This window comes from Aplidium turbinatum, chromosome 8 (assembly GCF_918807975.1).
Source record: "Aplidium turbinatum chromosome 8, kaAplTurb1.1, whole genome shotgun sequence".
In the NCBI taxonomy this organism is placed as follows: Eukaryota; Metazoa; Chordata; class Ascidiacea; order Aplousobranchia; family Polyclinidae; genus Aplidium; species Aplidium turbinatum.
Genome location: NC_137479.1, coordinates 15,864,126 through 15,876,493, shown reverse-complemented (window position 1 = coordinate 15,876,493; position 12,368 = coordinate 15,864,126). Strand labels below are relative to the sequence as shown.

At 36.4% G+C, this 12,368-nt stretch overlaps 2 protein-coding genes across 4 annotated transcripts in view; one reads left to right on the top strand and one right to left on the bottom strand.

Moving 5' to 3' along the window:
- LOC145775710 (F-actin-uncapping protein LRRC16A-like) overlaps window positions 1–4,656 on the bottom strand; it is a 55,776-nt gene extending 51,120 nt beyond the window's left edge. For all 3 annotated transcript variants that reach the window (XM_082587060.1, XM_082587061.1, XM_082587062.1), the window contains exons 1-2: window positions 4,586–4,656; window positions 1,726–1,834 (exon numbers count right to left, since the gene is read on the bottom strand). In XM_082587060.1, coding sequence (XP_082443186.1) covers window positions 1,726–1,834; window positions 4,586–4,647 — 171 coding nt within the window. In that variant the 5' untranslated portion in view covers window positions 4,648–4,656. The remainder of the gene's footprint in view (window positions 1–1,725; window positions 1,835–4,585) is intronic.
- Window positions 4,657–6,071: 1,415 nt separating this feature from the next.
- LOC145775098 (uncharacterized) lies at window positions 6,072–11,323 on the top strand. Its single transcript, XM_082586297.1, has 7 exons — window positions 6,072–6,169; window positions 8,486–8,592; window positions 9,241–9,452; window positions 10,255–10,419; window positions 10,762–10,867; window positions 10,949–11,071; window positions 11,158–11,323. Exons 4-7 carry the CDS (start codon window positions 10,274–10,276, stop codon window positions 11,230–11,232), a joined length of 450 nt encoding a protein of 149 aa, XP_082442423.1. The 5' UTR covers window positions 6,072–6,169; window positions 8,486–8,592; window positions 9,241–9,452; window positions 10,255–10,273; the 3' UTR covers window positions 11,233–11,323.
- Window positions 11,324–12,368: the final 1,045 nt, after the last annotated feature.

Below are 12,368 nucleotides of genomic sequence, written 5' to 3'. Positions count from 1 at the left end.
CGTGAAAGCTATTAGTAGCAATTTTATTTTATGTATTATTTTTTGAATTATGCAATTCAATCTTATAAAGCTGTTTTAATTATCTGTCTATGGTTTTCAAAAAGTATCTCTCTACCAAAGCAATACTAAATTAATCTTGAGGGTATAAACTTATGATTACGATAAATGTAACTCAAGCGATAGATCTTTCTATAACGCACTAAATGTTGGTTCAGATCTAAGCCTATATCGAGCGATACATGACCCTCTGCAGTCGCTTAGATTTTAAAAACATAAAATAAATCTGTCATCAAGCGGTACAAATATAACGACGTGAAGAGAACAACCTGAGGTCTGGTTTATCCTAAGATTTGCAAAGTCAAGCTGATAGTTGATGTATTGCATTATAGTAATCAAACCAGAGTAAGGCGTGGGCTGATGGAGCTGCAACTTCAAGACTACTAACACAAACCTTCTGAAATTAACCTGTTAGTGAAAACGGGATATTTGTGAAAAAGCGAAGGTGCAGGCAAACTGCAGGGCAGCAAATTGACGATGATTGAGGCAACATATTTGCTTCAAGCGCTACAGGCGGCCGAACATTATCCAAACGTTAAGACCCCAATTTCAAAAGTGCGAATAACGAGATCCTAATAATAGCTTAACTAAGTCTTTTGCGTTTTCCGAATGTGCCGGGTTGCGAATATTCGGCATCGACAGAAAAATAACCATTTAATTCAGTATTAAGTCAAAAAGTTGAAAGCCTTGTGAAAGGACGATGTGGAAAGTATACACCAGTTGAGAAGAAATCATGCATCAACTGATGAAATAAATGAAAAAAATTTCTAATGTTGACATGCTTGAGGATTTATTTGATTTTGCGGACTCGGAGTTGAGAAAAACTGTAATTGGAAGTGTTGTCAGTCAACATTCTTTTTAATCGCCGTCTTTTAGAATTAAAGATTATTCACATTTTTCAAAAGCGGAAGCAAACGACATTAAGCCTTTCCTTTCATCTTTTCTTACGCAAAACAATTTTGTGTACAGCTATTTAACACCTCGCACCAAAAGAGTAGGTTCAAGCATGGCCACCTAAAGATACGGCCTGATTTGTCACATTTTGCAGAAATTTCCAGGTTTTTCTAACTTTGGGCGAACGTTTAAATAAATTTTTATAAAAATTAGATTTTTAAGCTTTCTTTACTCTTTTTCCCAGATGACACAATAGGTTTTAACATCCTCACATGTTGAAAAACAAAGAAAATTTGATTTCGAAGATTTTAGTCAGACTGTTAATTTTTCAATAACAGTCTGATTTTGCGTTTTTCAACTTACTTTTTCTCATTTGCTATTGCTTCCCCAAGGCAACAAAAAAGTTTTATGTCATTACGAAACCGCAAAAAGTAAAAACATCTCAAAAAATGTCAGTCAAGCACTAACAGTAGCTGTAATCAAAATCTGCAAAATGTGACAAATCAGGCCGCATCTCCAGGTGGCCTTGGTTCAAGCTATGTTTTAATTAATGTGAAACATGTATATTACGTTGAGAAAATTTTTTCGTATTTACAGCTCCTATTGAAATCAACACTGCCAGATGTCAGCACCGAGGAATAGCTTCCTCAATAATAAGGTCTACACCTACACGGCTACACTACGAAAGCAACAATTAACATTTAGTTTTTTTATCATAAACAAAAGTATCCTATCCATGTCAATATTTCATAATTTGCATTCAAGATAAATTACCTTCAAAGCACCACTCAGGCTGACGGTATCTGATTGATCTTTGAGCTTTAGCCCTCGTTTAAGAGAGCTTGTAAAACTCATTCCTTGCCCAGGTTTACCAGAGGCTTCCCTGAAATGAAAATAAATTAGATCATACAAATCCTTCCTGCAGCTATCTAGCAAGTAGGCTTACTCATCTCAAATATCACCAACAAAGCGTTAACCACTGCAGCACTGACAAAACCACCAGTGACGACACAGAAATCATATAAACAGAAACGCCAGTGCTACAGATCGCAAATAAATTGAAAAGCAAGAAACGCTTTTAGATCAATGACTAAAAGCTTTGTTAGGCTACTGGAAAAACAAAAGTGTTGGACTGCAGTATTTCGCAACTTAAAAGTCAAACGGCTATAATTGTACATTACAACAGAAATCAGCAGTGATATGCTGACTTTCATTATTCACTTCATCAAACTTTATCCATGTAAAAACACGACAGACTTGCATTTATTCAACGTCAGTTTACATAAAGTTTTGATTTTGGATAAAATGTCATGATCAATATAACTTCACTTCGAACTCTTCTGTCACAACAAGCAAGGATGCAAAGCAAACTACAGAACAGGGAATATTTTGTTTTTCCACAAAGTTTATTTTACATTAGGTGAAGTTAAAAGAATGTTGGCACTCGCATGTTCACCTACTTTGCACTTTATCAAGAGAAAAGTGGGTTTTGAAAATTGTTTCATGCAAAAGTGCACTCTTCAGTTGCTCACTCATACAAAATTAATCGGAGATTTGTCTGATGAAGTGTTGGCTTGTGTTTTTAGCAATGCTCACCAGATAAGTGTAACCAAATCCTTGGCAAACATTGCAAGAAAAGTATGACGTCACTCCCAGGTCTATCAGCGCCCACCAGGGTTGCATCGTTCTTTTTCCCGCGAAAGCAGGCTACTTTTGTTTCAGAATGACCAGAAAAATTAAAAAGTTGCGGATTTAATTGTAATCTTTGTGATGTCAAAATGCCTCTTGATAAAATGTAATAGAGATCATAAAATATAGGCTACTATGTGTCACGTGTTTATTACTGTATTTGATAAAATTGTAATCTTTCTTTCAGGTGATAAATTTCGAAAATCTCGCATGATGATGGGAACTTACAACGGTGAAGCAACGTACTACACAGGAATGTTAAAAACAGTTTTTTGTCGTTTTTTTTTCATTTTTTTTAACGTTGTTTTTTAATTTGTTTTTACATTTTTTTTCATTTTTCGTACTATTTCCAATCATTGTACACATTTTTTTCAAGCTACAATTGTTTATATTAATCATAATAAAATGTGCAAAAGAAACTGTAAAATTGTAGCTGCTGAATAACTTATTTTTTACTGTAGTTGTGACTAGTTCTGTAGGTCAGAAGTGTGACTGCATGCTCAGCAAATGGTACCAATGAATCAACCAACTTCAAGTGCTTTCAAAGATGAGGATGGGAACTGTTCTGATGATGAATCCTGGGAAATGCTGCTTCAGTAGTGACCATGTTTACAACCAACCTCCTTTGTTATTTGTCTTCATTTTTTTTTATTAGTTTGTTTATTTATTTTTCATTGCATATAGCCTACACATACAGTAGTATGAGCAATGTTCTTCTAAAGCGAATTGATGAATGTATGAGCAATGTAGTTCAACTTTTCTCAAACTTTTTATTGTGCGACTCCCATTTCAGAAAAAAAATTCTATGCGACCCCTTACTAGACAGTTTACAATGTAAACTACTCGCTGTATGCCCACTTTTAATTTGTCTGGCGGCCATAAAATTACGATTTGCGACCCGGTTTGGGGTCGCGACTCGTAGATTGGAAAGCCCTGATTTAGTCGACTGATACAGGTTAATTTAGCGATGTCTTGATTATTTCAGATCTGATATCTCAGAAGCACATAAGTAATTAATGCCTCGATGTAATTAATGGACATTTTTACCGTTTTTTTTTTACGAATTTACCTCACGTGAACTTTACGGACAATAGGCTAACAGGAACACTATTAGTTACTGCTTTGTACGAAAAAACATTTTTATCTGACAATTCTGCATTTAACTGCCTCAGTTTTGGAATCTGACCACTGCTAAATTTTGCTTGAGCAAACAAATCGAATTGGTCAGAATAGCGAACAAATCGAATTTATTTATGACTTTTAGTTTACCCTTATTTCATATGTACTTTGTTTACATAGTTTACATTTTTTGTTTTTTTTGGAACCTTGGTTAGGAAATGATTTTAATAACTAAACACAATGTTAAAGTACGAAATTTTTTCACGCAGAAAAGTTGAGCAAAGCTTAAGTACTGATTAGTATGACGTGTTTTATGTAGTTATGTTTTTAATAGAATGACAAGTTAGTTTATACTGATCAGTTGGGTGATCGCAATTACGCAATATTATATCGAAACCTTGTCAAACAGCGCAAAATTTCTGCACTCAAACAATATTAGGACTAAGTTAGTTAAAAGCAGTCTAAATACACCAATACTTTTGCGTAGGCTACAATCCGAAACAAGATATACAGGCTATCTACAATCAACTACTTTAGTTTATAGATGAAAATTTAAAACCTTCAATAGATACATAATTTAATACACTAAAAACTTGATTTTTCTATTCACTTTGCACACCTGTCTGCTATCTATCTGTCCATGGTTTAGCTTAATATTGGAACAAGACTTTGTTCATACATTCATATTGCAACTTCTAACATTCGTAATTTCATAGTTGTTTGAAGGCTTGCATCATTACCAGACCTTCAACTAGGGGCCTCACCAGTTTTGTTCCTTACCAGTTATCACTTGCAATTACTTGATGACGTCACACTGACAACTTACCCCGGCGATTTGGGAGACACCATGACATCATCATCATCGGAATTCATTTCTGCGCTATCCATGCTGCTTGAATACCTCGTATAACTAAATGGCTGCACGAACGTTTCCTGTTCTCCAACGGAAGCGCCTTATGCATTGTGACATCACGTGCATTATTTCACGATGTGTGGGTTTGCTTGACTTAAGTTTCAGCACTACAAGTTGGGTTTCGTCAGCCTGACGTCACCTTATGAAATAATAAAAGGAATAGATGAGGTTATAACTAGGATTTTCAATAAGCGAATATGGGATTGTAAGAAAACTACCAGCTTCCTTGCTAAGTAGGAGTTTAGTTGTTATGACAACACAAAATGCGTTTGAATGTGTGACGAAGTTGCGTTTGATTGATACGCATTCATGCGCGACCAGACTATGATAATTTGAAACAAATTATCAGGTAGAAGAGAGCACAAACAAGCATTGCTATCCACGATGCAGTCACTCAGTTTAGCTGGAGTAAAGCGCTTGAGCTACTATGGATGTCACCTGGTATTTTTTGTCTTTCGTCTGTTGTTTTCGTATGTGTGACACAAAACATCAAATTGATTGCATTGTGCTTTCTTACGAAGAAATTAAAACATCTTGGGAGTTTGAAGCGACCATCCCCAACGAAGAAGTTTCTTATTTTGTTGTGAGTTGGTTTAATAAAGAAGATTACAATGCTGTCAGTGACGGCACAGGTCCAGGATACAGAACTAATGTTGAATCAATATACGAAAACGAAGTATACAGGTATGAGTATTTTAAATAATAGGCCTATACCAGCGGTCGGCAACCTACGGCTCCGGAGCCACATGCGGCTCTTTTATCTCTGCGCTCTGGCTCACGCGGATGCCCTATGCAATGAAGTTCGGGAGCAGAAATCATATTAACTGCGTGAAATAAATCATTAAAAGAATATGTGTATGTTTATATCTGACCATGAACCGATTAGTTGTGTTTCCCAGTCATGTTAAAAGTTGACAGGTGTTGGAATGGTAGGCCTAACTACAAATCAGTTCTACAGGGTGCGGCCGAATAACTCGAACAAAATGCTTTTCTGTAAGCGTTAGGTTTTTGCTGTAAGCAGGTTGCCGACCGTGCCCTGTACAGTACCTTATGATTTTTAGAAGTTTAGACCGAAGTCGTAAGCAAACGTTATTTCCATCGTACTGATATTTTGTGTTTTACCATGCTGTCACAAAACCAGTTTATTGAATAGAATGTTAAACAAACGTCGTAGAAGTGCCGGATAGATTGAAACACAAACACAAAAAAATTAAAACGTTTCTGATGTGAAGTTTTCAACAATGTTTTATGACATAAACAGATATAACTATGATATGACGTATGAAGATGTATTGGAGGATGTAGCGGCGTCAATAGGGTTGTTCCCTTTAAACAACCGACGTGTTAAGGAAAATCATTTCATTATTACGGAAGGAATAAAAACTAACAATACCTTGGACATTGCTGTACGAAGAATTTTTAGAGAAACTTACCATCGTACAGGAACGTCTGAACCAGAAGAACTGCTTCATTGCACAGTTTTAGTGCAAATCAAAGGTAATAATGGAGTTGAGGCTATTCGAGATCACTTCGTTTTACGAGAAATTAGCCTAATATTTTGTTTTGACAAAAGTTGCTCTGTCTTAATTTCATTTAAAAATAATGGAAAATTTTGCTTTAATTTGATAAAAAATTATTTTCTCCTGATTTTGTTTTTTTAACAAACGCATTGTTTTGGTCTTTTGTTAGTTATAGGCTATAGCCTACGTAGCATTTTTGTCTCCACAGGGTAGGCTGCAACGTGTGATTTGATTGCTCGCATGACGTTCCAATCAAATCCGCGCTTTGTACTCTTCACCTCAATTACATTCTTGCGTTCTTTTCACAGTAAAAATTACGTAGAGTTTAACATCACTTTAGATGAGTCTACTTCTACAGAATAGTGCAATCGACCACAATATTTCACTTCGACTTATTTTGCTTGTCTTTGCTTTATTCTGTCTTATTTAAATACAAGTCTAGTAAAAATACAACACACATTTTGTTTTAAATGGCCCTTTTGGAAACACTGTTAAAGTATTTTAAGCTAAGCTTAGAGTAGCCCACTATATTACCACCTAAAAGCGAAGTTTTTCTGAAATCAAAATTATTTAAGAATTACCTTCCTTCAACAATATACCTTGAGGCAATGCAATTGACGTTAATAAAATTTTCAAAGATTTTGCTCTTCAAAAATTTAAGAAAATGTAGGCTATGTGTGGTTTACAGTTACGCAAGATGGATTTTCATCCTCTTCTAGAACAAATGTCTTCATTTGCTGGAGTGAAAATGTAACGACAGTTATATTTTTACACAACGTGGCTAAAACTCATTCTCGGGGCCGTTGAGAGAATAATTTGGACCCGGTATTAATGAGATCGTCAGGTTCCAAACAGGGCCTCTGAGATAAATTTTTAATAGGGGTAAGAAGAGTCATTCCAGGCCTCTTCTCACTCCGGGCCCCTTAGTCTTGGACAAACCGCGTGATATTTGCATAGGCGTATTGCACACAATAGAACATTTTACTGCAGAATTGGGCATCTGTGCGCAATGATAATAGTGTCAGGCTGCAATAAAACTATTATTATATTTAGTGTTTTGTGTTGTGCATATCATGTGATGTGATCTGTCCCTCGCCAATTTGTGTATCCTACATTGAATTCGTGTGTCAGTTGTTGATGGTGTTGTTGAGAGGTGTCGCTTGTTCAGCTTTAATGTAAAATTTTCAAACTTATTTATTTCTCTTAGATGTAGCCTGTAATTGTTCCTGATGAGGACACTATGTGGTGTCGAAAAGTTGAATTAAGTATTTTTTCTTGTTTTTTTTTGTGTATTCATGGCCACCTAAAGATACGGCCTGATTTGTCACATTTTGCAGAAATTTTCAGGTTTTTCTAACTTTCGGCAAACGTTTAAATAATTTTTTCTAAAAATTAGATTTTTACGCTTTCTTTATTCTTTTCCCCAGATGACACAATACGTTTTAACATCCTCACATGTTGAAAAACAAAGAAAATTTGATTTCGAAGATTTTAGTCAGACTGTTAATTTTCAATAACAGTCTGATTTTGCGTTTTTCAACTTACTTTTTCTCATTTGCTACTGCTTCCCCAAGGCAACAAAAAAGTTTTATGTCATTAGGAAACCGCAAAAAGTAAAAACATCTTAAAAAAGGTCAGTCAAACACTAGCAGTGGCTGTAATCAAAATCTGCAAAATGTGACAAATCAGGCCGCATCTCCAGGTGGCCATGGTGTATTTAATAAAAAATGTTAAATCCGTTAACGTTTGTCATATGTAATTGGTACAAGTCAAGTACTTTCAACAGAACATTTTTGCATGTAAAGCATGAAATCACCACTTTGGGCCCCTAAAAATGCACTCAATTACCTTTCCGGGCCCTTTTGCTACATAACGGGCCCCCCAGGACTAACGAATAACAACTTTTATGCTTGAATTTAGTCGTTTAGGATGGTTTTAACCAAACATTTTTGCGCATAAACTATAAAATCACAATTTCGGGCCCCCCAGCAATCACAGGCATGGTCCCTCAAGGGTACGCCGGACCCTCCGTACCCCCCTATCATAGGCCTTGGTCCCAAATCAAGGCACTTCTAAGCAAAACGTACTATATACAAAGAATACGAGGTGGTTTCTTTCTTCTGGGCATCTTTGAAAAGTGTCTGGCCCCTAAAATCATCCCATTTCCCGGTCCAAAAGTATTATAACCTCTAATCTCCCTATCAACTCCACTGCGCATTCTACAGTAATAGATTTACCTTATTACGTAGGAAACGTAGCCTGAACTGTTTTGTTTATACTAATTCAATTTCAGATGGAACAACAGAGACATTCGAATACTTTTTAGAGCCATGGGCGTGGTTTGTAATAGTGCCGGGATCATTGCTAATAGTGGTGTCTTCCATCATTGTAGTTATAACAGTGAGTAGCTTATAAAAAAATTTAAAATTTTAACGGCTCGCCTATAATAATTTATGGTTTTTGATTCTGATCTTTTCATGTTTAAAACTTGAATCAGGTTATATTTTAGCTGTCAACGACTTTTTTTTTTTATCCTCAAACGCTTTCTTGGTAAAAAATGCCCTACTGATGTAGGGTTGAAAGCGTTTCGCTCAATTGATGTGGATCATGCTATTGAATTATACAAAACGCTTTTTTAAAAGGCTAATGAAAGTTTATGTGATTCCATAATTTGCAGAATTTTCTTCTTTTGTGATTATTAGTAATACGTTTATCTGCGTAAGTTATTAGTAAGACTGTTCGAAACTTGATTTTCATAAAATAAATATTTGATTCATGAAGAAACAATATCAGAAGGCAACAAATTTTGCGTCGAAGCAAAATATTTCGAATTTTTTTATGCTATATTGTGAGCCATAGCTTAATAGGCGAATCGTTTCTAATTTACAAATAACTGGCATTGCTTTTTTCATAATAAATGTTTGCTTCGAAACGAAGTAGGCCTAATATGTTTCAAAACATTTTAGTTTTATAGAGTCTTAGTGTAATTAGACATAAACTTTGAGACTGAAATAAAAACTTGATCTTCAGTAGTTGTCGCTTTTTCAGCTTTTGCGATTCTTTCGAAAAGTCCGCAGCAAAAGCCGTGTTGGTTTAATCGCTTCTTCATGGCGAGAAGACAGTGATTCCGGAGAATTAGGACGTCACTGGGTAGTCTCGCAACGTTCGTGTACGCCATATTCAGTTGGGGGGACATCTGTCGACTACACACAGTCGTTTGCTAGCGGAGGAAGCGATGCATGGGACAAAGTATATCGAAGGTAATAACTTTGAAGCCTATTTCTATATTGTTGTGGCAAGTAAAAAGTGTTTAAGTAGGCTACTGTCAAAAAAAACAAAAAAACGCTGAGCCCTGCAGTGATTCCCAAACTTTTCAAAAATTCTTGCGTGGTACGGTGGTAGACAATTACAATTTTCTAATGACCAACTGTATTTCAATCAAATCAATTTAGCTGCTACCAGCGTAAAAATAGTGTTTTTAGTCTGCCGTGTATTCCTTTTCATTGTTTGAGAGAACGTGGCTACGTGTCTTCCTGGATCCATTACTGCTGAGCACATCTTGGACGGATCTTCCAAATTTTAGGTTATTGAAAAACTACACAACACTAGCCTATATGCAAACCTTCAACAAATAAATTATTGAAATTTTTCTGTTGTCGTGAAAGAAGAATGATTTAAAACATACAGTAATTTCAACATTAAACCAAAACTTTTTAACTCAAATCTTCAGCAAAAATTTCAGTTTTATTGGTAATTTTAAAATTTTTTTAAAAAAGCTTAAAAAACTCTAGCCTATCGGTCTAAAAGTGTACAAAAAGCCATCAAAATAAGAATTATCTGTCAAAATTATCAGTGGAGCAAAGCAATTCAGACCCCTGACCAAACTTTTCTTCTTCGAACTTTTGTTGTTACCGGTAGGGTACATTGTTCATTTTGCCTTACAAATTGTAGGCTTTTAAGCCTACGTATAGGCAAGCGACATGAAAGTCACTGTTACATTTTTTACGCTGACAATGCGACAAGTATCGATGTAGTAAGTTAAACTACTTTAGTTTTCAATAGGCATTCCCTCACCACTGTCATGGAAGAGTCCGATGTCGAAGGCCAGTGGATGGCAAAAGTCCCCCATTCTAACAATGCTCTTGCGAGGCATCAAGCTGGATACGGCCACCGCAGAATATCAACGCCTCAAGCTCGTGGAGTTGAATTATGGACGACACGCCCTCAGTTAGTAGCTAACCTACCCTGTTGCTTACAAACTTGTAGCCCGGTAAAACTATGGCTGCTGGGATTTTTCAGGCTTGAGAAAAGCGTCTTCGATACCCTTCTATTTTACCTGTGCGTTCATAATTTCGAACAATAGAAAAATTTAAATAGCCAATGTCTCATTGACATTATATTCTCGATTCGTCTCAACCCAGTTGGGTCAAGCTCAATCGTCTCTTTTTAAATGACTATCTGGCTGCTTAAACAAAACGAGGTGCACTAATCTCAGCCAATGCAATTGAGTTCTTTAGTGCTGTTCATTAATCCTGTATTGACAGTTAAAACTCAATCTTACTTTATCAGGTCGAGTCGACTTTCAGCATCTGGAACCACTTCATTATGGTGGCCTGATGACGAAACAGAACTTGACGATGACATACAGATTCGAAGATCACGAAAAACCTTTTCGGTATTTGTTTAATCGTAAATTATCCTGTAGTCTGCAAGGCTCGTTGATTAATACAAATCATTGAAATATCATAAATTTCAGCGTGAACGAAAATATCGCCAGGTGGCTCCATTAGAAAAGAGAATCGTCACAAATGCGTCGAACGAAGAACAAATCGATCTGTTACGTGGTGCTGTTCGTAAGACATCTTTGGAAACTTCCCTGGTGAGCTGCTACACAACCTCGTTTGAAAGATTTTTTGTAATAAGTCACTTTTACGATGTACAATTGTCTTCAAATTTTCTTTGCAGAAAAATCATCGAACAATCCCAGAAAAGAGAAAACTGCGAGTAACCAGTTCAACCATGAACGTCTTGTTGCCATAATAGATTCCAACAATTTGCATAGTGTTTATTAAAATAAAATCTTTAGCTAATTGCCTACTGTTCTTTCAGGTCAAAATTGCAAAGTCAGCAATCCCGTTGTTCTAGATATCCCTGTGTTCTTTAAAGTGAGCCATTCAGACTGATCTGCAGTGGATTAAACTAGGGGTGTTCAAACCAGAGTTGGTTCAATTACAATTAAACGTAATTAATCACACATTTTCATGTAATTGAGACTTTTTGTTGATTGTGTAATGTGATTTTAAAAATAAATGGTCCAAGTTGCAATTTAAATTTGCTAAGATGCGCGGGTGACATAGGCTACTCGTAAATAAAGCGACTTGCGTTCTTCTGGTGACTATAGGTTACTATATTACCTCCTGGTGTTAAGGATGATATCCAGTTTTTATTACCGACGTTTCGTCAGTCAGCACGACTGACTTCATCAAGGGGGCTGAAACGGGTACCTCTAAATACCCATTGTCAGGCATTGTCGGGCATTGTCGGCTTCTCGGGGGGTTGTGGAGCATTTCTAGGGGTTGTCGAGCATTTTCAGGGGTTGTCAGGCATTGTAGAGTAGCTACTTTTAGGCATTGTTGGGAATTTCCAGGCATTGTCTAGGATTTCCAGGCATTGTCGATCATGATCAGTGGTTGATGGGTTTGTTAGGCATTATAGAACATTTTCAGGCATTGTCGAACATTTTCAGGGGTTGTCGAGCATTTGCAGGGGTTGTCAGGCATTGTAGAGTAGCTACTTTCAGGCATTGTTGGGAATTTCCAGGCATTGTCTAGGATTTCCAGGCATTGTCTAGGATTTAAAGGCATTGTCGATCATTATCAGTGGTTGACGGGTTTGTTAGGCATTATAGAACATTTTCAGGCATTGTCGAACATTTTCAGGGGTTGTGGAGCATTTTCAGGGGTTGTCAGGCATTGTAGAGTAGATACTTTAGGGCAGGGGTTCTTAACCTTTTTTGTCTCGTTTACCCCTTGCCGAATAAAAAAAGTAAAATTTACCCCCACCGTTTTGGTGGCCCCTTGTGATGTCATCGTGTCCAGTCAACCATGCAAGGAAATGCAAAACATCCTTTTCTCTGAATTCATCTTGGCAAATATCAAAAACAAGCTGTCTATTTG

What these genes read in the sequence shown, in the direction of transcription:
- LOC145775098 (XM_082586297.1), top strand. Translation starts at nt 10,274, where the DNA reads ATGGAAGAGTCCGATGTCGAAGGCCAGTGGATGGCAAAAGTCCCCCAT. An exon ending in GATCACGAAAAACCTTTTCG is followed by an intron (nt 10,868 to 10,948) that starts GTATTTGTTTAA and finishes CATAAATTTCAG; the next exon opens with CGTGAACGAAAATATCGCCA. An exon ending in CATCTTTGGAAACTTCCCTG is followed by an intron (nt 11,072 to 11,157) that starts GTGAGCTGCTAC and finishes TTTTCTTTGCAG; the next exon opens with AAAAATCATCGAACAATCCC.